General features: G+C 40.6%; 1 protein-coding gene across 2 annotated transcripts in view; it reads right to left on the bottom strand.

Annotated features, from left to right (window-relative positions):
• Positions 1–21,701, bottom strand: part of samd11 (sterile alpha motif domain containing 11) — a 130,617-nt gene extending 108,916 nt beyond the window's left edge. For both annotated transcript variants that reach the window (XM_057826818.1, XM_057826808.1), the window contains exons 1-2: positions 20,942–21,701; positions 17,381–17,472 (exon numbers count right to left, since the gene is read on the bottom strand). In XM_057826818.1, coding sequence (XP_057682801.1) covers positions 17,381–17,472; positions 20,942–21,395 — 546 coding nt within the window. In that variant the 5' untranslated portion in view covers positions 21,396–21,701. The remainder of the gene's footprint in view (positions 1–17,380; positions 17,473–20,941) is intronic.
• Between the last annotated feature and the right edge of the window lie 5,851 nt (positions 21,702–27,552).

Genomic DNA, 27,552 nt, shown 5'->3' on the forward strand with positions numbered 1-27,552 from the left:
CAAATTTCTTCTCCTTTTGAATGTTGGTCAAAATTTGATTTTTAATGAAAATTTTACAGATATATTTGACTTGTAGTTGGCTTGCAGCAATTCCATCACCACAAGTGGCTAAGACTGGCCCCTATGGCCATATCTTTGAATTTTTTATTCAAATTTGGAAGGAAAAAATATTATACAGTGGTACCTCTACATACGAAGTTAATTCGTTCCAGGACCTTGTTTGTAAGTCGAAATGGTCGTATGTCGAGCAGGATTTTCCCATAAGAATACATTATAAATCCATGAATTCCCTTGACAGCCCGAAAAACTACACTAAAGCTTTAATAAATGCTACTGGTACTATTGCAAATAGCAATTACACAGAGCAAAACAAATAATAATAATAATAACACCTGTAATAATTTAACGAATCGGGTTCTAATGTGGCGAAAGTGTTTTGCGTGGTGTACCTGAACACACTGCTGAAGTGACAGAGTGAGAGAGGTGCATTTTTACTTTCACTTTTCATGTTTTGTTGCTGGCGTCAGCTACGGCGGACAGTAGGCGTATTGTGCTGCACAAGTTCAGAAATAAATGGTTAAAAACCTGACGAAGCTGGCGATTTCTTCGGCGATGATTACAATATTAATAATTGTATTGTTAAACATTAAGCCTGCACCACATACAATTTTCATGTCGCTAAATCTAACGGGATACTTCCTCATACCTAGTGTGAGTCAAACCAGTTTCTCCTCCTTTTCAGCAATAGCAGTTGAAAGAAATTGGAGATGTCCCGATCACATATTTATGCACCAGAGTCACCTGATTTTGAGTCTTGATCTGATACCGAAAAGAATACAATGCCATTGTCTTTCTGGATCATTTTGTTCCTTTTTAGGCCTTAAGAATAAGGAAATCCTTTTTTTTTTTTTTTTTTTTTTTTTTTTTAAATTAAAAACACGATCCTTTTCACCCAATTCTGATCCTCTTAAACATGTCACTATCAGCCTGATTTCAGATCACATGATGGTAACATCCCTAAAAGAAATAGAATAAAGTCTGTATATTAGGGGCAAATCAGTCCAAAACCTACTATAAAATCAGCCCAAAACCTCGACAAATCTTCAGCAGTGTGGTAAAAGTGCACCATTCTACCACAAACTTTGCAAGATGACACCTTCACTACGCCCGTACACCTATCTTTACAGAAACCAGTATACCAAATCCTAGAACATGTCCATGACATGCGTGTGCGTGATCAGGGACAAAAATACACTGGCGTTGCATTTTGTGCCAGTCTATGAAAATAGGGCCTTAAGTCTTCACATTGACCACAAGTAGTGCATACAACCATTGGTTCGAATCAACGCAAGTGCTAAACCAACCCAACGGGTGTCTTGGACAATCCAAAAACGTAACATCTTGGCTTTAATTTGACATATTACACATTGATAAATGCCATTGCTTATCAACTCCTCTTCCTCTGAATTCATGTCCCCTCTGTCTGGACACTCCTCATCAGACTTGGCATTTTTTTACTGCTTGTACCCGCCAGCTATGAACTGGATGGCCTTCTCCAGGTGTTCTACACCTTCTTCTACCCCTGTCTTGTCGTTGTGATGCCACATTTCCAATATAATTGTGATCAAAATTGATTATTCCAGCAGAAAGAGGATATAAAACTTCGTGTATACAAGATGGCGGCCACTGGCGTGAACTTCGAATGGATTTTTCCAGTCGGCTCAGCAAAACTCGTTTAGTTACGATGCGACAGTGCTGCCATCTGGTGCTGAATAAAAGAGCTACTATTGGTTTATAAACTGGTCAAAAATGACTTCTTTATGATGAGAACTAAAGGAATCTGGCCTTTTAGCCAGATTGCCGGAATCACGCCAGCCGAACTGCCAGAACCACGCTAGCGCAATTCCAACTACCCGGGCCGGCGGAAAATCCGACAACCCGGCCAAAAGGCCAAACTCCAAGCGTTCACCTTAGTCTTTACCACTTGTACTGACTCCATTTTAAAAGCTGGAAAATGGCTTTGAAATAGAAGTAAAAATTTTTTTCTAAGTCATCAGCAATCATACAGTGCAGAGACCCAGGCGAGGAGGCAAACTGGATCCAGGGTCACCAAGAAAAGATTCCTAAAAAAAATGACAACTATTCGTTAAACATTCAGTCTTTTAAAGGTGAGGTGGGCTGTGAAACGGAACACGGGTGTGTTTGGGTGTTGTTTAGGACTATTTTCTGTTGTCAATTGGACAGGAGGATTCGGGCGTTACTGTTGTCAGGGCAACGAGAGTTAAGGATTTTGCCATCCTCAGCGCCACGTGAGTGTTGAGTGTTCACTTCTCGGTCACGGGTTGCTCTGTATCAGATGTTCCTTGTGGCAAGACAAGATGCCCCGCCATTTGTTCTGGACTGTCCAGAAGAGCTGATTGCGGGATTTGGTGGTGCAGACCTGGGCTAGTAGATGTCTAGCCTATCAACTGTTTGTCAGCATCAATGTTAGTCAGTCAGCTGGATGATGCGCGCATTGGGCTTCCATGGTCAGAAAGCGTCCTGTATTTGTTCTACCCTTATATGCCCATTGTCTTGGCACTGCAAATTCTAAGCATTTGAAGTCCAACTGTTCATAATATCAAATATATTTTGCTTGTTTTTCTTAAACTAAGATATAAATGCTATTTAGGTTATATTGTGTGTGTTATATGAGAATAGATATTATTCCCTGATAGATTATATTAAGTGTGTTAAAGTAATACATACAGTCAAACAGTTAATACGAGAAAAGATACTTCAGTACAATTTACATTATGGCCCAGAGAAATCAAGGCGACGCCAGCGTCCCCTTTTGTACAGCGTGGGGTGTACAGGGTTAAGATCAATCAATACATACACAAGTGTTGCGATTATTTTTACAGAGTTTTAGGTATGGTGTATCAATTGCATTCTGTATATCAGGAATCATGCATGATGCGTAACATACTATAAACGAACCTATTAATTCGGTGGTTAAGCAAGGTAAAAGAACATCCATACATTAGTCTTATCATATATATATATAGTATTACTAGTGCTATCATGGATTTGATGACATTGTAGCCAAAGATATTTGGAATATAACAAAACCAACAACCAAATGCCCAACTGAAAAGTCAATTAAATTCAAACAGTAATTATAGAGCAATCACTCTCTCTAAATTTATTTTTGATATTTGAGAAGACCGCGCTCTTGGTTGAAAAAACAATTAAGGGTGTTTTTTTTTTTTCTTCATTCTTTTTCCCCCCTTCTTCACTTCCCTTGCGTTATTTCCTGAAAGGTGGCCTACCTCTGGCTCCAAGCAGCATTAGCAAGCTCACACCCTCCCACACACACACACACACACACACACACACACACACACACCCACACACTGTGGTAGCCGCCCGTGACATTCCTGCAGCTGCGGCGCTAGCTCCCCCTCGCACGCGCCCCCCCAGCAAACTCCCTAGGGGACGAATGCCTAATGAGTCACGCGCCTGTCTGCCGTTACCTCGCCGTGTGCGTGTGTGTGTGTGCGTGTGTGTGTATGTGTATGGAGGCGGGATGGCGGGCCGACTTGGCGTGAGCGCTTCGGGTAAGGGGAAGAGGATGGGGGAGTGGGTGAGGAGATGACAGGGAAGGAGAGAAGAAGGGGGAGTGTGCACAAGGCATAAGGGTGGGGTGAAGCGGTCATTACCACGCTCAAATAAGAGCTCTGAAAAAAGGCCAAAACAAACAGCATGTCCTCTGTGTACGAGCTCGAGGTCCACTTCATCACCATGTACAAATTCTTATTTTGTTTAGTCTCGCCGCCTCTTGTCTGGCCATGGCGCCTGGAAACCGTGGTGACATTTTCACAAGTTGGTGCCTGGATGGTGATTAGCTGCTCGCCAGTTAGATTGAGATCGCTCAGTATGCAAACATGACCGGCGTAACCTGATTAGAGCCAATAACCGGATTAAAGTAGTAGTTTGATTAAAGTGTTTACAAGGTTTGCGGTAGCCACATTTCCCCCAAGCTAACCCTTTAATACGCTGGGTATAATTTGCTTGATATTCCACATAACGTCTGTATGAAATAGGATATTAGTGCCAGAAGTACGTGACAAGAATATGAAAAGATGAGGTCTTGTGCCAATTCACAAAAGAGTAAAAATACCACTGATAATGCTTTTGCTTTCATCCCAGCATAGCTGTTTGTTTACAAAAGCACACACTTAAGCATCGCATCAAACTTGTGATTTTTAGACACATGAGCGACAAATGCATCTAGTCCACAACAGCAGCCTTTAAGACAAGAAACACATCAAAGTTTAGTCTGTCTTATGTTGTATTTTAATTAGTGGTAGAGCTTGATTTAAAAAGTGAACAAAATTCAGTTGAGGTACAGTAATTTTAGGCGCATCTGACTATAAGCCACTACCCACCAAATTTAACACGAAAAAGACATTTGTTCATAGATAAGCCACACTGGACTATTAGCCGGAGCTGTCCTCACTGTATTATGTGATATTTACACCACAAGATATTAACCGGTAACAGTTTATTTGACAGCGGCATCATACGACTATCATAAGACCATATGAACCACCATGAAGCTTTGAACCAATAGGCCGCAAAGCTTTATTGCTACAAGAAACTTCATTTGGCCTTTACTGCTCCCTTGGGGGAGACAGTCAACCTCTGCTGCCATCTGCTGTAAACACTGTTGTTGTCCAACATGCCTCCTTGCATGCATTGCAGCGCTACAGATGTACAGATTTCTTCAGTTACTGTTCCAGTTGTTTCATTAATTGCGAGTTATGGTATTTGGTAACACTTTATTTGACAGTGGCTCCATATGTTTGCCATTGGACAATCATAATTATGACATGACACTGTCATGAGCATTTATGAATGCTTATAACAGATGTTATTTGCTTATAACAGATGTCATTTAGTGTTATCTGGCAAATTATCTCACTTTTGAATGGATGTAAAAGACCCAAGCTGGACATAAATGGAGTAAGTGACATAACCATTCAGTAATGCCTATGATAGTGTCATGTCATAGTTATGACCGTCTTATGACAGTCTTATGACGGCGCTGTCAAATAAAGTTTTACTTATTTACCTAAAAATTTCCTTCTAATGCATTTCAGATGATGACAAGACTACAAACTGTACAGTATGAGTCTTTGCTGTTCCACGTCTGTCCTTTAGGAGCCAGTCGCATGCTTAAAGATTGTTGCCAACCAACAAAACAAATCAAGAAGAAATCATATATGGACTAAGCTCTAATGATAAAAACCATGCTTACAACAAATCAACTTGCTTCCTTTAAAGCAACACTAGGTAACTTTTTAACTTTTATAAAATATTTTCATAACATTTGTGATGATATGTCAACAACTAGTTGAATGACACCTCTTTTATATATTCAGGGGGTCTGTATCGCTTTTACCGGCACTAATTATCTTTGAGGAGGGTGGCAGGTATCCTGCCACACACAAAAAAAAACTACAAATGTGCTGACTGCTTCACAGCACACGTCAGGTTCCCCTTTCCCCATTCGTTATAAAGACGGAAGTCGATGCTAACGCTTTCGCGCAAATTCTGCAAAGATGGCAGAGCAATAAAAGAGACAAAAAGGTTTGTCTGCGGAGGAAAAAGAAAGGGGGGCTACCAGGATATACACAGAATAAACTCGTTGGCGTGACGCCCCCACCCACTCCCAAGCCACACGGTTGCTAACCGTCATATGCTATTGTTTAGCCACAAGTGGATTCATTACCTTATTAGTTTTCATCCCTTACACAGCCGCTCGAAACAGAAATGTTGTTTAATCCATCTGCAGGCAACCAACATGATTTTATGACACTATGCGGTGGTGCGCTGGTCCTCATAGGAAACAGTCTTCCTTAAGGCAAAACACTACCGCTTTTGTCCACCGGCGTCGCTAAAATCATCCAATACTGTTACCAAATGTTGCTTTAACTACGTGTAGCTTCACTTTTGCCAAAAAGTTAAAGAACCTAATGCACATCTAAATCCGCAACTCCCTTGGTAAACATGAGTTAAGCCATCTGCTGGAAAAAGAGACGTGTAAATTGCATATTACAGTACTTCAACTGCATGAGATCACTGTCGAGTCTGACTATATTTCTTTTTCTCTTCTATTCATCACAGTTAAAACTAGAAATGCATCTAACTGAACCAGACCAAATTGGGTTACATTATAAACTCTCATGTATATTTAATAATTAAAAAATAACAATTTTATCATCCAGGATTTTTTAGGGTGTGAAAATTGACCTTAAAACTAATATTCTTGAAATAATGTGTATTGTGGAGTAACCCATAACAGTGATCCCCTTGGTAACTAGCAAGAGTCTTGTGATGAGTCATTGCCAACGCCGTGAACAAACTGTAATTAGCGGTTACCGCGTATTGATGAGCAATTACTCTGAATTGCAGGACACATTGATTGTCGACATTTCAATCTTACAATGAAGTAATATGTTTCAATTTGGCTTTGTGAGCCTCCTGTGTATGGTCAACCAGACTCGGCTAAGAAAAAAAAATTCGTGTACCACACACCGACACCAACCACCAACTCGGTGCCTAATTTAAGCATTTTACGAGGAGGAGGAAAAACTAAATGAACTGTGTGGTAACCCAATTCATGCACATTCCAGATGATCAGTTTAATGTTAAGGGTTAGAATTTGAAGGAGTTAATTTGAAATCCTGAAGTGTAATTTTCCATCCATTTTCTGAATAAATTCAGAATTGTGTTGCTTTTTGCAGTCAGCCTAATCTTCCCCCAGTGGTGATCTTTATGACAATACGAGTGAGTTATATTGCTTGTTTTAAAGCAGTTGCTAAACTTGCGCTACATTAACTTCATTCATTTTTTTTCTCTCTTTCTTGTATGAATAACAGATGAATCAGAAGCACCTTTTTTTACCTTATTTTACGGGACATTTATGACAAATACTGTATGAAAAGCACTAAACATGTTGAGTTTTCTGTTAATACATGCGACTAATCCCCCCTCAGCTTATTATCATGAAATGGCATCTGTGTTGCTGCTAGTTAGCGCATCCTCTTCCACCACCTCAAGGCAGACCGAAGACTCCAAAAATAAAAGTGTCTGATGCAGCTGAAGGACTGGTAATATTCCATAAAATAAGATTTTCACTCGGGCTATTAAATTTTTATTACACTAATTACTTGGCTAAGAAGTTTATAAATATTTTTAAAATTAGTGGTGAATAATGAAGGGTAAACCCATCTTAAAAATAGGTTTCAACAGTAACTTCTACGATATATCCTCTGTCATTGGTCATGTTTATATGAGAAAGTATTAATATCTACTCTGGGAGTCAGTTTAACACTGGACTTTTTACCATGTGCTTGATTAAAGTCAAATCAGCCCTTCGCCGATAGCACTTCTCGGACATTGGGGCACTGGAAATGATTGCCCAGGGAGGAGCCACCTGCCTCTGCCACTTTTATGTCCCCCTGGTTTTGACTTCCACTTCCTGGACAGTGGGGATCTGGAAATGGACGCCCAGGGAGGCTCCATCTGTCTCGGACACTTTTACACGTCACCCTGGTGTGGTTTCAACTTCCAGAACAGTCGGGCAGCAAATAATTGAATCCCCTAACCACGTTTCAATTTCACAACTCTAATTGTGAGTGAGATGGATCCTGGGTGGTGTTTGAATTTGCATCATGAGCAACAACAACAAAAAAACACTAAGCCATGTAGTCACACATACCGTATTTTTCGGACTATAAGTCGCACCAGAGTATAAGTCGCACCAGCCCAAAAATGCACAAGGAAGACGGGAAAAAAACGTAGTATAAGTCGCATTTTGGGGGGAAATTTACTTGATAAAATCCAACACATAGAACAGATACAGTATGTCATCTTGAAGGGAATTTAAAATAAAAATACGATAGAGAACAACATGCTGAATAAGTGTAAAGTATGACAATGTTACATGATGAATGAACAACGAAATGCGAACGTGGCCGGTATGTTAAAGTAACATAGCTATTAGGAGTTATTCAGATAACTATAGCATTAAAAAAACATGCTAACAAGTTTACTAAACCATCAGTGTCACTCCAAAACACCAAAATAACATGTGAAATTATATAATAATGTGTTAAAAATTTCACATATAAGTCGCTCCACAGTATAAGTCGCACCCCCAGCCAAACTATGAAAAAAAACAGCGACTTATAGACCAAAAAATACGGTATTATAATTTCTTAAAGAAAACCTATAAATCAGTGTATAGTTATCAACGAAATGGTTATTTAGAAATATTTCCCAATATTATACAAAACATTATTCATTTAGGTTTGTTACTCTGAGGTCAGGGTGGGAACTTCTGGGTACCTCACGATAACGACGATCTCACGATATGGCGATACAACAATTATTGATACACGGGTCAGGAAGCCATTATGCTGCAAAACAACAAATAAACAGAAAAAATATTTCATCCTTCTGATGTGAATTGGGAGGGTGGCAGCAAATGAACATTCGTTCTAAGGCTGCAATTAACGATTATTTTCATAATCTATTAATCGGACTATTAATTAAACGATTAATCGATTAATCAGATAAATGTCATGTCTTTCAATTACCTCTACAATTTACCTTGAAGTTGTTTTCAGCATGTTGTAAGTAGCAATGAAGACAAAATGGATGACTATTTCCTTCAACTGTATCGATTAGGCACGTGCCGGTATGAGATTCTGACGGTATGATAACCTTAAGCCAAGATATCACGGTTTCACGGTACCACGGTATTACAATTAAAGCTGTAAAATGTGTTACTTTGAGATCTTTGAAAAAAAAGACAAAAAAATCCATTGAACAGGATTTTTATTTTCTAAAACATATGAGCAAATTGGAACACAAGCAAAATGTTAAGTTAAAATTAAAAAAATTAAAAAAAAATAAATAACTGAAATATTCTAAATAAAATTAAAATGAATGCAGCCCTTTAGGTGAGCCTAAACCCACAGCCACAGCTTATAATTATTACCATCAGAACAAAAATAATTGAATTATTTTCCATAAAAAGCACATGTGTATGACTTGTATCATGTTTACATTATACACTCTTCCTCATCACAGACAGTTGCCAGAGAGAAAAAAACACTATGTTTTGCCACCAACAGACACACTAAACACGCTGGAGTTAACTCTCGTAGCTGGTGGGAAACTTTAATGACAGTGTTTACTAACTTTTCATTTTGTATAAATGCGAAATCATATTGGAGGTATTGCCTCCTCGGCAGCCACCCTCCGCAAACATGTTTTACATGTTGGTTGGCCCTCCTCCTCTAAGCCGTCTGTAACTTTTCTGTAGCCGAAGTATTTCCATACCAGCGATTTTTCTACAATGAGGGTAAAAAGTTCAGGAGTTTCACCTCCTCGAGCCAATGTGTAGCACAGCTGACTCACTGACACTGAGCAACATTCGATTTTTTAGAACATTAGAACCCGACTCGTTACATTATTACATGTATCATTATTATTATTACTATTATTATATTATTATTACGATTTTTCTTCATAATTTGTTTTGTTTTGGGTGATTGCAATTTTTTGTTATGTTTTATGTCCATAATTTATGTTTTGCTCTGGGTAATTGCTATTTGCAACAGTACCAGCAGCATTTATTAAGGATTTAGTGTAGATTTTCGGACTGTGGAACGAATTAATGGAATTACAATGTATTCTTATGGGAAAATCCTGCCAAAAACCTTCCCACTCATTTCTACAGGGACGCCACTGACGGTCATGTACGTCCTTCCATTCATTTTCAAATGGCCAAAATCTCCCTTTCATTTTCAATGGCAGAAAAACATGGGTGGTTGTGAATTTTGACCAAAAACGTACTATTACAGCCCATTGACATTCAGATGGCGCCCAAGTAAGTCGATGCCATTGACACCAATGTATGTCCATGCCAGTAAAGGCAATCTATGTCCATGCATGCCATTGACAGCCATGTACGTCTTTGCCAATGACGGCCATATATGTTGATTCTTTTGATGCCAATGTACTTGGATTCCATTGACGCATATGTAAGTCGATGCCATTGACGCCCATGTACTACAAAATATAAACAGGAAGTCACCCGATATCAACAGGAAGTGAACCCACAAGGTTTACATGTCAAAGCAAAGCTACCATTGCATTTTCTCCAGAAATTGCATTTTCTAGTTTTTATACAAATTGAGTTGGCCCAATTAGAAGATTCATTTTGGTTTTGAATAAGGGCGTGGCTGCACAGCTCAGAAGCGCCTCCTTTTTTGTAGTACTCTCTCCAATAGAGTGTTTCCCACTGTAGGTGTGTGAATGTATTTCTAATCCCCAAAAAAGAGGCGAGTTTTGAGCATGTTAGGTTTTCATGAGGTGATTAGAGGGGAACGACCGGCCACCAACCTGACCTGCGTGCCGTCCGAGTTTGCATGACGTTTGCGTTGCGCCAAACTGCGAGGGCCCGTACAGTCCTGCTAGCAGGCCTAGTTATATTAACAATACATTTTTCTTGAAATAAACGTGTTACAAAAAATATCAAGGCATTTCAATTCGTAATATCAAGTTTTATATAAATGTTTTTTTTTTTTTTTTTGACATAAAAGCAAATTGAAGTTTTGCGCTATGGAAGTTAGCACTGTATACCAAAATACTTGGGACATGTCATCAAATATTTATATTTTGTAAGCGTGATTTTCAACTATAACGGACAAAACTTTGCTGTTTTAAAGGGTTTTTTCAGAAATGACAGGAAAAAAGTAAGAAAGCATCGTGGGGCAGGCAGGCATGCGACCATGTCCCCCCCTCCTTCCCAAATGCACACACACAAACACAAAGGCTCACACACACACACACACACACACACACACACACACGCATTCATCTGCACCCTTGGCCCCCACGCGCTGAGCCGAGCGGCAGTTTCAGCCCAATGGAGCGGCACAGGGCAAGAGGGGGTGGGGGGCGCGTTGCTGCAGGGGGGTTTGCGGTGACGGGAGGGGGCGGCGGAGCACAGAGGGCGAGAGGGCGGCGAGGCAGAGGGAAGGGGAGGGGGGTAGTGCCGGAGCGGCGCTGGGAGGTCAGTGGTGGTGCAGTCAAGCGTGCCAACGCGCCTCTCACGCTCCCCTGTCCCTCTTGTCTCAAGCGCCCCCACCCCCACCTCCGCCCTTCGTTTCCCTCCACCTCCTCCCTTATTCTCCAGCCGCCCGCGTGTTTGGATTGGACCGCCGAGACCACCGCGGGGGAGCTTTCCAGACAGGTTGCTACTGGATCTTCGCAACAGCGGAAGTGGAGGCGAAGAAAAGGTTGTATCACAAACACACCTGAGCTAAGACACGCAACGGCACAATTAATTAAAACGACGCCTCCTCGAGGTCTGAACAAGTGCTTTGATGAGGTTTAGTCACGCACATGCTCACACCACCTCTTCGGAATGCAATCATTCGGAATCATCAGTTACGTCGTGCAAAGGCGACCAAGATAAACTCGGATTGCCCTCATTTATCTTCCACTAATTTAATTCATCTAGTCTTTATCTGACTTGATGCCATCTTTTTTTTTTTTTATCAATAAAAATCAAAAGTTGTCCATACAACGTGCCGTTTCAGGAATTATCAAGATCATGTGTGATGACAGTTACCTTGCTGACTAACAGGCAATTTCACTTCCTTGCAGTTCTTTACATCCGCTTGTTGATTATGTATAGTAGTAAATGGTACAGGGTTGTCTGCGAGGGCCAACGTCCCAACGGGACGACGGCCGCAAGCCAACAACTAGTGGAAGTCACACAACATTGTATACAAAATGTTGGAAGGAAGAGGTTTCACAACAATCGCTGTTGGCTTCTTCTTAAAACAAATTTAAAGCATGGAATTAAAGCAGGAACGTAGGTTTAAGCTAATATGAGCTTTCTCAGACACAAATATTCAAGAGCAAAATCAACAGTTTGTTCATTCATGCAAACACGGACTTGCCTTTAAAGGTATAGGTGTTGTTTTCGTCAACGATGAAGAAAATATTTCGTCGATGAACAATTGTTTCTCGACAGTGACGTGACAAGCTGTAAACGTATCTTGGGAGACTAATACCAGTTTTTGTCCGACAAGACGAAAACACGACAAAAATGCGACAGTTTCTGTCATATGTTCACAATGCGTGACATTTTCCTATTGAGCGTGTAGTCAGACTGTATTGTAGCAGTGTTTGGTTGCATCACCAATGTGTCATGCTGCACCTCGCTCCATACCCCCACTTACTGGTGTCCAGCTTTCTTATCTTTGCAAGAGAGAATATGCAATGTTGCTTTAGCCATCAAAGGTCTATGATGAGTGGTTATCACACACTAAATGTAACTCATAGCATTAGCATAGCATTCAAGTTAGCATCAGCATCACCTTTAGCATGGCGAGTGTCGTCCAAAACTCTCGGACAACTCTATGTGTAAGTGTGTGCGCACTCTATGGGGCAGCTTTGAATCTCATGACACATTGTGTAATGACAATAAAGCTATTCTATTCTATTCTATTCTATTCTATTCTATTCTATTCTATTCTATTCTATTCTGTTTTATGCACAGTTCGTGGCATCCAGGGGAGTATAATTAATTGAAAATAATGTAATGTTTTCCTGCTGAATGTATTATCACCATGAAGTCGGCATCAACGCTACAATATGTGCTCATCTGTAAATGATTCAGAATTGTTGGAAATGTTTATATTTGTTTATTTTTGGATGAAAATGTTTACATTTTAAAGATGGAAACAGTTTGAATTTTCGACAACGAAAACTAGACGAAGACAGACACATTTTGAAATGACTAAAATATAAATAAGTATTTTCATCCAAAACACATGTGCCGATTACCGGTTTCAAGCTGTACCGTGGTATGACAATGTCACAGTTTCAAAACCGCAAAAAGTTTCTGTCATACCGTCCCTAAGGTGTTAGCTATTTTTTATGTCCCAAAAATGCAAGGAGAAATCCCTCACAGCGTCAAGGCTCAGCCCTCCCCCACCGTTTTCTGCTCAATGTCAGTATGTCAGCTGTGCTACACGATGGCTGGAGGAGGTGAAACTCCTGAACTTTTCCCCCCATCATAGAAAATAGCTGGTATAGAAATACTTCGGCTATAGAAAAGTTACAGACAGCCGCGGCTTAGAGGAGGATGGCCAACCAACATATAAAACATGGGGGCTGCCGGGGAGGCAATACCTTCAATATGACTGGACGCATTGGATGACACATTTATATAAAATTAAAGATGAAGAAACACTATGATGAACGTTTCCCCACCAGCTACGAGAGTTAACTCCAGTGTGTTTAGTGTGTCTAGCGGTGGTAAAACATGGTGTTTTTATCTCTCACATAACTGTATGTGTTGAGAAAGAGCGTGTGTGTATAATGGAAACATGATGTGAGTCATACACAGGTGCTTTTTATGGAAAATAATTCAATTACTTTTGTTCTGATGGTAATAATGGTGAGCCGTGGCTTTACGCTCACCTGAAGCACTGCATTTAATTAGCCCTTTGAGACAAACTTGTTGTGATATAGGGCTATACAAATAAAATTGAATTGAATTTTGTATATTATTTAAAATATTTAAGTTATTTTCTTCACTCTAAATTGTCCGTAGGTATGAGTGTGTGCGTGAATGGTTGTGTGTCTCCTTGTGCCCTGCGATTGGCTGGCAACCAGTTCAGGGTGTCCCCTGCCTACTGCCCGTTGTTAGCTGGGATAGGCTCCAGCACCTCCGCGACCCTCGTGAGGAATAAGCGGCATGGAAAATGGAAAAAGTTATTTTCTTTATTTATTTTAACTTAACATTATACTTGTACATTATACTAGTTTTAGTCGCCAACTTGGTGATTGTACACACTCAGCAGGAAAACAGTACATTACTTTCAATTAATGATGCCACCTGTACGCCAAAAACTCTTATGTAAAAAAAAAAAAAAAAGTTGTCTGAGAATTAGCATTAGCCTAACACGAACGCTATGCTAATGCTACGAATTACATTTAGTGTGTGGTGATCACTCAGCAGAGTCAGCACAGACCTTTAAAGGCTAAAGCAACATTGCATATTCTCTCTGGCCAAGAAAACAAATTCTTAAATCCTTGTGTGCAAGCCTGCATGGAGACTGGAGATGACACACTGCTGAGTGGGAGGGGGGGGGGGGCAGCACGTCACGAGTGACACAACCATACATCGATACGATGCAGGCTAACTACACATTAAAATGTCACACATTGTGAACATGTGACGTAACCTATTACGTATTTTTGTCTCGTTCTTTCGTCAGACAAAAACTGGCATTCGTCCTGCTGTGTTTAAGTCTCACAAAATATGCTATTTAGCTCGTTATTGTCTCGTCATCGTGACGAGAGTGTTCATCGACGAAATATTTTCGTTATTGTCATTGTTGCTGAAAACAACACTGGTTAGAAAAGTGTTTTTGCCAAGTGGAGACAATCTTGGTGAAACAACACTGCTGCCGCTCCCTCTCTATCAAAGATAAGAAATTGTTTAATGGGGGTAGTCTAGGTTAAAATGTCAGGGCTTTCTGTACTCATTAGGGCATTGGTGGCACATTCATTGAGTAGAAAAGTATTTTACATTAACTTTAAAAATTCCATATAGTTTCTTTAAGTACATGCAGCATGTTTAAGAAATTGGACATCAAATGTTTGATAAAAGAATTTAAGCAGAACAACAAGAGGATGCGGTCAACCTGTCGGACACATCTCGATTGCTATTGATCTCCATTAGGCTGCTTAAAGAAGCACATCCTTGGATTCACACTTGGTCTGAAAGTACACAAATACACTGCACGTGACCACAATTCTGCACACTTGTCAGCCAATGGCCAATTCCAGTGTTACCATAGTAACATAGCTTCAGCAACACACACGCAAAACACAAACGCAGCAACCCGACGAGACTCCCGACTCACGGATTGGCTTTTATTTTGAAGTGCGACACTGTTTGTGGCTATGTTTGCGAACGTGTGGCTTTAATTTTGTTTTGCAACAGTGGGAGGGGGGCCCATGATTGGAGGGGGGCCTTTATGAGCCAGAGGAGGCGACTGTAATTTCCTCCCATCCTCCGCCAGTTCCGCTGAAATAACAGAGTAGAGGAAGCCGAGCTCTCCCTGGAGGAGACGCAAACACACACGTGCACACACAGCTTGCTAATCAGCCGGCCACCCTGGGCTCACCAGCGCACACACAGAAAACTGAACAAACACCACATTTAGAGAGAAGACCGTTGGATTCAACTTCAGTGGGAAAGTTTCTATGTTATAAGGGCACCCTTATAGAGAATAAAATGCCTGACGTTCACACAAAAGACAAGGCGTGATAAGCAACAGTCCATCAATCAATCAAGTCTGGACACATGACATTACATACATAATAATTTCATCACTAACTGTCAAGCGTTTGTGTGCCAACATGACAAAAAGCTCGAGTCGGCCCTGACGGCGCAATTATCTTGCGCGAGGTCTGATCAGGCAGGTGTAACGTCTTCCCACCAACTGCGTTTTATATATATATATATATATATATATATATATATATATATATATATATATATATATATATATATATATATATATATATACAAAAGCTCGCCTCATGCCTATAGCGTAGCAAGATCACTTAAAGTTCAGCTGTCAAACTTTCAAAATAAATGTCTGCATGAGGTAATTTGTGTCAGTAGGCAGGCGTATAGTGTGAGGCAGGGAGGGGTGTACGGACGAGGGGAGGAGGAGTGCTGACTGCCATGCCCTGAGGGGAGTCAGAGGGGAGGGGAGCGACGCCACAGAGGCCATACAAGCCCCGCCGCCTTCCCTCCGCCGTCTCACCCTCGCCGCCCTCGCGTGAAACTGCTGACATTCTTAACCCGCGTGTGCATGCGAGTGTGCGTGCGCCCTGTGCACGTGGGTGTCCTAAGGCGTCACGGTGGTATTCGCTCGCCGGGTTAAACTTCAGGCTCCAGCGCCAGACCGGGAAATGGGGACCATAACAACAACAACCTTCGGGCCCTCCGATCCCTGCTTACGTCAATAGCGACGTTTCACTCCATCACTTCTGCAAATCGAGGTTGAAGAATACGTGCCGCGACAGGCCAAAAGTCAATCAACGATAACCCTACGGTTGAGCGTAAACACATGCAAACGCGCAGAGATGATCAAATCCTCGGGAAAAATAAGTCCAACGTTGCACGTGTTTTCCCACTCTGTAGTTCCCTCAGGTTCAATTGACTTTAGCCGAATTCTGTTTTGGGTTGGCGCTCTTGTGAATATGTCGAAGGTTTACCTGTATCACTCAAACACCTCCGACTTATCTAACGCGCCTTGGCCTTGCGTGTCTCACGTACAATAATCAGCGGTAGCCACACTCAGTAGCTCGCTAAGCCTCTTACACCCTTCCCTCAAGATTAGGGTTCGGGAGCGACAACAGATGCGCTCTGTGGCGACGAAAACACACACATGCGGACCCACAACTCGGCGCACCTGTGTGAACAGACAGCGTTGGTGTGTGTGATCTCGCGCAAAGCTGACACACGCTCACAAAGCCGTAATCGTGACACATCTGCGGGCCTGCAGGTTTGGCGTCGGCCCCCCGGTCCACCCCCGGGGGACGGGCCGGGCAAACAAGAGCTTGTCAGCCAGGTGAGGAGGCTGACTGAACAGTGACCGACAGTGAACGCAAAACACGCACAAAGCTAGACAGCTCGTTTTCTCTGGATAAATGGCCGTTTGATGCTCGGCGTCTTTGAAAGGCTGGAAGTGCATTCGGTATTCACGCTGAGAGAAAATTACTGTCAAACCTGTCACAGTGTGCCTGTAGGGTCTTCAGCGGAAAGGTTATAAACAAAGGCGGCGCTCCCTAAACACGCTTACCTATCATGCAGCTGTGCGACAACACAAACAGAGCAATGAAATATCTCTTGCTGCTTTCTCAAACAATAAACTATATCAAGTGGTCTTTAGTCTATTTATTCGGAACAGCTGAATGTCACAAGTTGTGTATTCATACTTTTTTGCCCTCCTGTGAATGGAGCAAGTCCAAAAACTATGGTATTTGTCCGAAGCATGTTTATTGATGACATAGGCACTTAGCTACGTCATGTTTCTCAGATTTCCTGAATTGAACACAACATCAAGGTTTACAACTCCAACAACCGAGGAAACTGAGTGATTTGCATTTGTCCCTTAATCTTGACTGAGCCAGGACAAAAGTAGACAAAATGTTCTCAATGGAACTAGTGCAAATACACGCACCCGTAAACAAAAATTGACTGAAGATGAAATATTCTTACCACGGGGGATGAGATTCGACAACCTGGACAATCACAGATCGGAGGATGCACCTGTAAGATTCCTTTGGACATAAGTGTCTTGAGGCTTTTCCCTGCAAAACAAACAAATGAGGCGCTACTGAGTGATTGGAAAAGAACTTACTAAAACATCACCGCCACAACATGCAATTAACATTAAATAGAGTACAGTATTATAATTAATTTTTTTCCCAATATCTCCTCAATTAGGTCAAGAGGAAGGATTCCACTTTTGTTATTGTTTCACTAAATATGTCAATGTACCCCTTTTATAGAAGTTTGTCCATAGAAATACATTTAGATGAAATCACATTGCCTACAAAAAAAGCAACCAAAATAACCCCCCCCCCCCCCCCCCAAAAAAAAAAGGCGACTTGTACATAAATTGTTATTTCACAACAACTCCATCCAGGACAGCATCGCAGTGTCTAATCTAGTGGTTCTTAACCTAGGTTCGATCGAACTGTTAAGGGTTCGGTGAAGGTTAAGACACGCAGGGCCCTATTTTTAGACGCTGACTATATCTAGGCAAAGTGGCATTTTAGACCAGGTTTTGGGCTGGTTAGTCCCCAATTCACAGGCTTCATTCCCAATTCTTTCAACTGCTTGTCCTCTATCTGATGGGAGGAGAAACTGGTTTGCTGAGTGGAAGGTTGACTCTCACTTGGTATAAGGAAGTACAACAGACCTACGGGGTAACATGCACTGCGGTTACATAAAAAATAAAACACATTTTGCGTCACATTTCATGGAATGAAAATAGTATGTGAGGCAAGGATGTGATAGAATGAGACTGTCGACATGAAAACAAAAATAGAAACAATGTTTTACAATGTGAAAAGCAAATATAGAGGCAAAGTTATTTGAACATGACAGAAATTGCAGTCAAGGTTAATGCAATCAAGCAGTTTTATTGATAAACTATATGAGATATTTTCCTCCAAATTTGAATGAAAAATTACTGTATATTTTGGCCTGTTTAAAATCAAACTGTCTAAATGAGAAGAAATTTGAATAGAAATTCACTTGGGTTTTAGCTTGCTAGCTTAGATGTATTAATTTTGAATTAGAAAAAAAAAAGATTTTTCTAATTCCCAAGGGTTAGTGCACGTGTGAGACTCATGGGGTTCGGTACCTTAAGCAAGGTTAAGTCAAGTTAACTTTATTTATAGAACACTAAATCACCAAAATATTCTAAAGGGCTTCATAAACACACAAATGACATGAAAAAAAAAAAACTTTTTAGACGGCTGCCACCGATTCCATCCCAAATGGATTGGACATCTAACGCCATCAATGGCACTGAAACATGAGCATTCATTGCCATTCCTCCCATTACAAATTAATTAGACATCTATTGACGTAAGTGGCAGGTAATAAGTTTAGTATTATCATATCAAATAATTTTATCTTAAATATGTTTTTATAAAGAACATAATAAATGATTTATTTATAACTAAGTAAATATTACCAAAAAAAAATCAATGCTAATTTATAACATCCCCTGACCTAAACCCCCGAACTGCCAAGAAACAACTAAAATGAGTTGTCGATAAAAGAATTTTAAAATATCTGATAATATCAACATCGGTGTTTCATTATTGGTTTTGAGCCAATATGCACGTTGCCTTTTGTAGAAGCCTTTTTACAAGGGTTGGTCACATCTTAGCACAGCAGCTATGCTTATTGACCATTAGATGTCTCCAAAGTAAGATGCTTGGGATTTGTTATGTTAGCATTATCATCATTAAAGCATCCAGTAAGGGAACACAATCCAATTACCTATAATATTTCAAGTCTACGACCGCATAAATCGCATATGCGGAGATTAAGGGGGGGCATAGCCCCCCTTTTGGCCAAAAATGTCATTGCTTGTATTTGACTTTCCTATATATGGATTTAAAATTCAGACTGCTGGTAAAATGTTGTCTATAAAAGTCAAAACAAAAAATAAAAATGAATGAAATGAACAAAAATTTTTTTTTTTATAATGGGTCAAAATAATTTTTGAAAACATCATGTGACTAGCACTTTAGAGACGGCCATTTGCTTTGCTTAGCCAAAACCACCCGAGGACAGATTCTGGCTGAAATATTCTTTCAAAAAGGATGTGGTGTATACTTTTCCACTAGGTAAGAGAGAAAATCGCACACGCTCACACACACATGCACAGCTGGGATGCCAGTATGTACGAGCATGGGCTAAGCTACTATCCGAGCATATATTTTGTAAGTTAATTTTATTGCTGACACTGCGTTTAGGGGTCATCAACTGTTTTGCCCCCACTAACCGAAAAGGCAAACTCCGCCTATGATAAATCGGTATCGGATTTTTGGGAGTTGGACAATATCAGGATATTGGTTATTATGTCATTATCAGACAACTCCAAAAATAATCATAATCGAGAAAGAAACATATCTGTTGGGGAAATCTCATCTACTGCAAATAATTCAAATTCAACCTAGTGCTTGAAATTAGTGCTGCAATGATTATTTGTTCAACTTGAGTATTCGATTAGAAAAAAGATTTGAATTAAATTTTTGCTGCTTCGAATATTCGTTTGATTAAAGTGCCGTTGTAATGGTTTATTTTGAAAGTGTTTGCATTTAGTTTAATTGATTTGGGTGGATACACTGCCCTCTAGTCTGTGCCTCATTTCGCATGGCTGAATCCAGCTGCTTCATGTTAAGACCAACATAAGCTAAGTTTTTGTTTGAGCTAATATTTGTTTTGATGCATTTGTAATTTAGTTTATAGGTATATTTAGCCATTTTTTTGTGGGAATATGTGTCTGAACCATTTGTTAAGAGCATTGTAGAGGGAAAAAAAAGTTAGCGTTTTATAGCATTTAAGCTAGCGGACTTTTCCTATGTAAGTTAGCCAATTGCTCTTTTGTTGTACATATAGATCCTTTTTTTTTTTCTCTACCGTTTTGAGGCTCAGCTCAGGTATTTTAATTTTTCACATTCCTTATCCAATTACTCAATAATTATTCGACTACTAAAATAATTGATAGCTGCAGTCCTACTTGAAATATTACACCTTTGAATCTCACTTGATTGCATTGTTCCCTTAAAACCCACAACATCACATCAAAGTTGTACAACCCCTAAAAATCTAAAAGCTTTTGTTGTTGTTGTTGTTTTAACATGGAATTATGTAAATATGCTTATTTCTTGGAGATATATCTTTGTTTAAACGCTGTTATGGGTCAAACGGAGGAGAAACAATGTGATTATTAGTAAACCAGATGAGTGCACCCATGAGTGAGCGCACCATAGTTTGGAATCCATGGCCAACGATTGATGAAATTAATCATCTCTTGGATAGAACATTCAAAAGTTCACAACAACAAAAAAGTAATTAATAAAACATTACATAGTTCAGAACTTTGGCTTAGACTCAAACCAATAGAACGAAAGTCATTTGCAAGTTCCGTTTTGCACTTGATGAGTGTCCCGACTTTTCCTCTTGAAAAGTAGAGGTTACTTTTCCTTTGCTCATCTCCACAATGGTAAAAGTAATTATCCTGTGACATCTTACCTTTGTGTCGAATACTCCGTTTCCAGTCTTTAGCGGTCTCCCGGCCACTGACAAACTGGAACTCGTTAGGAGTGAGCCACTCGCCCCTGTATTTAATGGAAGGTCCTTTGCTGCCTTGACATAGTTTGTTAATATAAAGCAAAGCTTTGTTTTCCCCGCACTCCACTTCAATGCAAGGCTCGCCGTTATCAAAGAAGGGCTGGAAGTCCGGGATGGAGGAGAACCTCTCCAGCATCAAGTCGTCCGTGGCGTGCTGGAGGTGCTGGTGATGCAGCGTCGAGTCATGGAGCCCCAAGTACGCGCGATGGTGGGCTAAAATGTGCTCGTAAGGCGGCGGGTGCGGAGTGACCACGGGGATAGCGGCGGCATTTAAAGGGGCCAAGTATTCGGACTGGTTGAAAGCGGCTAAAGCCATGTCGTCCCCGTCCGGACGCTCCTTCTTGATGGCCGGCATGCCGCCGCTTCTGCTGTTGTGACGAGGCGCGCTTCGGGAACAAGTGCGGGAAAAGTGGACGTCCGATCCGAGCTGCTGAGCGCGCTCGCCGCCTGTGGGTCGGTCCGAGCCACACTTGGAGACGCGCCGCTTGCTTTTACGCAGGGCGCGCGGAGAAGACAGCGGTCTGCTGGAGTTGCCGGATAGATTCCCATTCAGCGGTGTGACGCTTGCAGTGGCGGCAGCGCTCTCCGCCAGCCCCACAGCTCCCTACGGCTCCCTACTGCGTCCTACCTCCCACATGCACCCACACACACTCTGCTAATACCTGACATGCTGCGCGCGCCGGGCGCGGACATGATGCTGCATACGGGGATCATTAACGCGCGCACTTCCTCGCCCTGCCCCTACCCCTGCCCCCCCTCCACCGCCCGCCTCCTCCTTTTTGAAATGATTTATTGCTGTCTACTTGAAATTATTTCTGCGGTGTCACTCGTTTAACTCATACACACTCTTTGACAACCATGGACAAATTCAAATAAACACATAAAGCACTGGCTGTAAATACACATCTTTCAGCGCCATTGACGGCGCTATACGTCCAATGCATTTTAACCGAGGGAGCGAATGATCCCCATTCAAAATGGATTGGACGTCAAGCGCCGTCAAAGTCGGTCAACAAGTTAAACCGTCTCGGTACATTTGTGTTGAATTTTCGTAACCGTACTGCACAAAGTTTTAGGGGTGGGATTTTTTTTTCACGCCAGAGTGCGTGTGTGTGCGTGTGTTTGAGTGGAGTCAGGCTGAAGTTCACAGACGCAGACCAAACAAGATTTGCACTCACCGCCGCGTCTCAACTTGGCCCATTTAAACCGCGGAGGCTCGGCGGCAGCCAGCACCGAAGGGGACCCGCGACAGACGACGCTGTGTCGACTCAAATGAAGGACCTACTCTTGGCAGTGAGATTGACACAAGTTTTGTAAACTTGAAAACTAAAATGTATCCGCACGTACGCTCGCACATTTAAAAACTTCTATCTGGCAATATTGTATTTAATTGTTTTCTTTTATTGCTGTCCCCCCTTATAAAACCTAATATGTTGGTCTAATATTGTGTTAAAATAGGCGGAGTTTGACTTTTGGGGTGGGGTGGGGGTGGGGGGGCACAACATATATATGAACCCGAAACACAGTTTCAACAACCAAATTAACTTATAATAATATAATATTTATAATAACGAGTTGAAAATGAGCGTTTTTTTCCATCAATTTTTAGGGGAATTCTAAATCAGGCTGCTTAGGACAGCAATACTTTTCACCATGATCGTCATCCATTGAATATGGTACGCCCGCCGGTGTTAACAGGTGTTCTGTCAAATTTTGCACCCCATCAGGAATTGCAGGTTTGTGTTAAAAATGGCCACGAGTACAGCGGTTACAAAGTAAACACTACAAACTTTCATTAAATAAAGGAATATTTACTTATGTTTGATCATGGACGGACATGTAGAAAAGTTCTCCTCAGACACATTCTGCCATGTTAGCTGCACACAACAACTGCACGCCGCTCTCTCACTGTTTACATGTTCGTCATGTAGTTTTAGTTAGCTTAGGTTTTTTTTTGCATTCATTTAAATCGTATTCGTGTGGAACATGTATATTTACGATGTTACTTGTTTATTTAACACCTGTGGATAACATTGAGGATCCAATTGAATGTAAAAGAGGGCTTATTCACCCCCCCAACAGCTTAGGGTGCAAAATTTGTTGTACAATTAGCGTCTTTAGTGGGGCAAATTGAAACTCCGCTCACCATTTTGGCGGCGCTCGCCGGCTTTTAATGGTCCACATTTTCAATCCTTGGTTCTTACTCAGTTGTTGTTGTCGCTTTTGAAAGCTTAGGTTTGAAAAAATTACGTATATTACGTAGATGTCTCGAGCTCGCTGCGTATCCTTGACTTCCGTGTGCTGTGACGAGGAGACATTACTAATTGAACATGCAGATACGATTTGCTCATATCATTATAAGTCACATGATCTGTTCGAAAAACAATTTTGACCCATTTTTTTTGTTCATTTCATTCATTTTTGTTGTTTGTTTTATTGCTTTACAACTTTTACAGACAATATTTTACCGTAAATTTCTTAATTTTAAAATCATATATAGCAAAGTCAATTACATGCAATGACACTTTTCGGCCACCAGGAGGGGTCAGGCACCAGGGTCAGACGTTAGCGACTGTTGCCAGGAGCGTCAAACTCGCGTTTGTCCCTCATGCTATATGTATGTAAATAGTGTACGAACGAGATGTTTACTGAGCTAAACCTACCAATTCTGTCTGAAATTGATGTCGCTGGTGCCAAATTAACTAGTAAAGATATGGAAGAACACACAAATTTTCAGTTAAAGAGATGACTTGAGTGTCGAGGGCTGAAAAAGACGGGAAAAAGAGCCGACCAGATCTGGAGGTAGCTTTTGTATTAATACCTTTTTCTTGTGTGCATTGCCTACGCCACGATGACATTCTCCTGTTTCAACAAGTGATCCTTTACCACCATATGCCCTGTCTTTCTTAGATATCATATTCTCTGGTTGTCTTACGTTGTCTTACTGTTCTTGGGATAATTTATTGCTATTTTTGTGTAGCGATCGCAAATGGTACTCAGTGACAGCCAACGAACACTTTTAATTTTGTCATTAATACAGGCATGAAAATTTCTCACCTTTTGGCGATATTCGCCGTTTTGAAGTAAAAAAAAGGGCGACCTACGTGAATTGCGTAGATCCGAGGAGATATTCTTTTTGGGAGGAGGGGGGGGGGGTCGGGAGGTTTTATTTAATTATTATTATTATTGTTATCATCATGTGATTAACTTAGTACGTAAACTGAGCACTTAAGAACACAGTCAGCAAATCCTTCTAGATGCTTCGCTGACGAGAACCAATCATCGGCCCAAGCTGCGTTCCATTATTCCAAACGCGCGCACTCCTTACTGTAAATGGAGTGCTCGGAGAGCCTTTGGTTGCATTGCAAAGCTGCGAAAACAAAAGCAGGCCTTATCCACACTGGGCAGACCAGAGCGCAGCATACACACTTGCCTGTATTTGCCAGCAGATTGAATTTGGTGAGTAATGGTTTCAATCGTTTTCACATTTTGCGATATAAAAAAGTTACTGCCATTCGTTGCAGCTTGCGTTGAACACTGCCAGAGCTAGCCAAATCTCCCATGAAAAAAAATAGCTCCCGTTAAATTGGCGTCAAGCTTGTGTATTTAGCGTTAATATAAACGAAGAAACACACTGTTGAGTCAAATTAAGCGGCATGCTCTCGGATGGAGGGGGCGCCTCACATCGCTCCCGTCTTCCGCCGGAGACGCGTTATTTTCGGCTTGGATTTGAGCTGACGGCCGGTGTCGGCACAACACCGGTCCGACGAGTGGTGGGAATGAGTCCTGCTTCTTAAAGCTTTTCAGAAATACAGGGATCCCTCGTTTTTCGCGGTTAATGGGGACCAGAACCCGGCGCAATAAGTGAAAACCGCGAAGTAGCGCCCCCCCCCCCCCCCATTTTTTTGTGCGTGTTCAATGCATTTATTCAGATTTTACATTGAAAAAAAGATACATATATATGACATGTTTTTTCACCAAAGTATCATTTATAAATGGTTTTCAAGCACTTCAAAATGTAAGAATTATGATAAGCTTTAAACATGTTACTGCCCCACCGAATTATTTTTAAACAAGAATAAAGTAGTAAGAAAATGCTTGGCTTTAAAAAATGCTTCATAGTGAGTCTACTCAAACCCTCTCAGGCTTTGGTAAACGGTGATTGACACATGTGCAAAGTTTTTCTTTTTATATATATTTTTTTGTTTGAAGCAACTTATTTGATTGAATAATAAAGAAACAAATGTCCTAGCCAAAATGTGGCCCCAAACGCAAAACAACATTACTTCAATGGAAAAATTTGTTTCAATCAAGAAAAATAGTTTTCAAATGCTTTTTTTTTTGTCTCAAATTTATTTTTGCAATCAAAAACAATGTTTTTTTATTGAAGTGACTTTTTGGGGATTAAAAGTATATACTGTATTTTGATTGAAGCAACTTTGTTTTTGATAGAAGTAACTTTGTTTTTTGATTGAATAATAAAAACACAAATCTGCCTCCATCGTTATTGAGAGAGAAAGAAATTAAGAAAGCTTTAAAACTAAAAGCCACCGGGGAGTCTGTTTTTTTGTTTTTTAAATTATTTATATTTCATTACATAGACATGCGTCGTAGGGAAGGGAGATTGAGGGATAAAAAAAGGAGTTAGATGAGGCTGCTAAAGGCAGTGGATACCTCATCAGCTGGGTGAATAGCAGACCTGGTAAGAACAAGTTTGCAAGGATAGTCGGGTATTAAATACAATTATAAACAATTACAATGTTATTTTTCTATAAGATTTTTATGTCATTGCTTTATTAACCATTAGGTGCTAGAGTTGTTAAGTATGGATAATAATGAAATAATAGTTTTAAGAAAACTCTGCTGTTGGTGGCTCAGTGACCATCTGATGTGGTTTGTTCTCAGATGAACAAGTTGAGGAAGGAAGTTTTGATGCAGAGGTTGAAGGAAGAAAAGAGGCAGACTGACTGAGTCACAGCCAGAAAGTGTCGATGACAGTTTTGATTTCTATTCACTGTTGCCCCCTCCCAATTAAAGTATGTCACAGTCGCAGCCAATTATTATCAAAAGCTGGTTAAAATTGAAGTTATGTTGTTTTAAGGTGTATTAAATACTTGTTCATGTGCCCCTTTTGATCTACGAGCACCCGCCCCTCCACCGGTCTCTGCATGGCCCTGCTGAAACACATTGTGGGTCGACAGAGCTCAATATTTTGTTGGGGTGTACAGTGTACTGGAACATATTTCCTCCACACCCTTCTCACCTTTTTAACCCCTGACCCATTTTCATGCCTGATTAATAGCAAATCTTAATTCTATTAATTTATTTTCACATCCCCCTTATTAAGGTCGTTTCTTTTCAGACAAGGTAAAGCTGTAAAAAAAAAAAAAAAAAAAAAATTTTTTAAAGCTGCTGAATCTAGAGGCTACCTGTAGGCATGAACAGGCTTACTACAAAAAGATCAAGGGTGAACATGGCTAATTTATTTAAATATCCGTATTTTAGAAAAATATCCATTCATTTTCGGACAGAAGCAGCATGGCAAAACACCACGCTAAAAAATAAGTAAAAAATATCAAAATGGCTTACTTCTTCAGGCAGACAATGGACCAGGAGTGTCGATCTGTAGGACCATGGCCACCAACAAAATGTTAACTACATATGAAGGTGAACGGCTTCGTCTTGATGGCGTTAAACTGGTCTTTTGGACGTCCGTACAAGTTGATCCATTGTTCACGTTTTTTCCCCTCTGAGTTTTGGTTTCGGGAAACGTGAAGAAAACATCTTTATATGTGGACGGTCGTAATATCTAGTTGTTTCTACAAGTTCCATAGCGGCAATGTTTACTCTTCATATTCTTTTTTGAAAGATTACTGGCAGAAAACAAGCAGTACTAGCATTGGTTGTACGCGAGCGCGCTCTTATATTGACCCCCTTCCGGTTTACGATGGTGACGTCACGCAGCCTTGTGGTCTAAAAGTAGCATTCGTGCGGTACGCTATAATTTCTGTTAATGATATCAGACACAGATGTGTATGTGTTGAAGTTCACCGATTCACAGCAAGTCTATCCATAACAAAACTGACAAGCAGTGAACAATGACAAAAACATGTATGATGCAAGCAGTAAAAAGTAACAATGTCCGTTGTTAGAACAATATGTCTATATGCTGCCATAGCAGATTCATGGTGCAATAAGCCCCGAACTATTTTTATTTTGTCCATTTTACCCTGGAAACCCCTGTTTACAGACATCGCGAAACCGCTTTTGTTTCAACCTAGCCATAAAAAGAGGGTAAGTAATCGTATTTATTATTCAAAATGTCTGTCATTTTTAGCTTAGAATGATTAATTAATGTCTAATATTTAGTTTAAAAAAAAAAGAAAAGATTATAAAAAATTCTTCACTCGCATATTTTAAACTTTTAAACAAATTACGTCCCAATGAAAACATTTGCGTGTGTAAAAAAGTCACGGATATCTACCTCATAACTATCGCTTAATTGTATTTTT

The sequence above is a fragment of the Corythoichthys intestinalis genome, chromosome 2 (assembly GCF_030265065.1).
Source record: "Corythoichthys intestinalis isolate RoL2023-P3 chromosome 2, ASM3026506v1, whole genome shotgun sequence".
Taxonomy (NCBI): Eukaryota; Metazoa; Chordata; class Actinopteri; order Syngnathiformes; family Syngnathidae; genus Corythoichthys; species Corythoichthys intestinalis.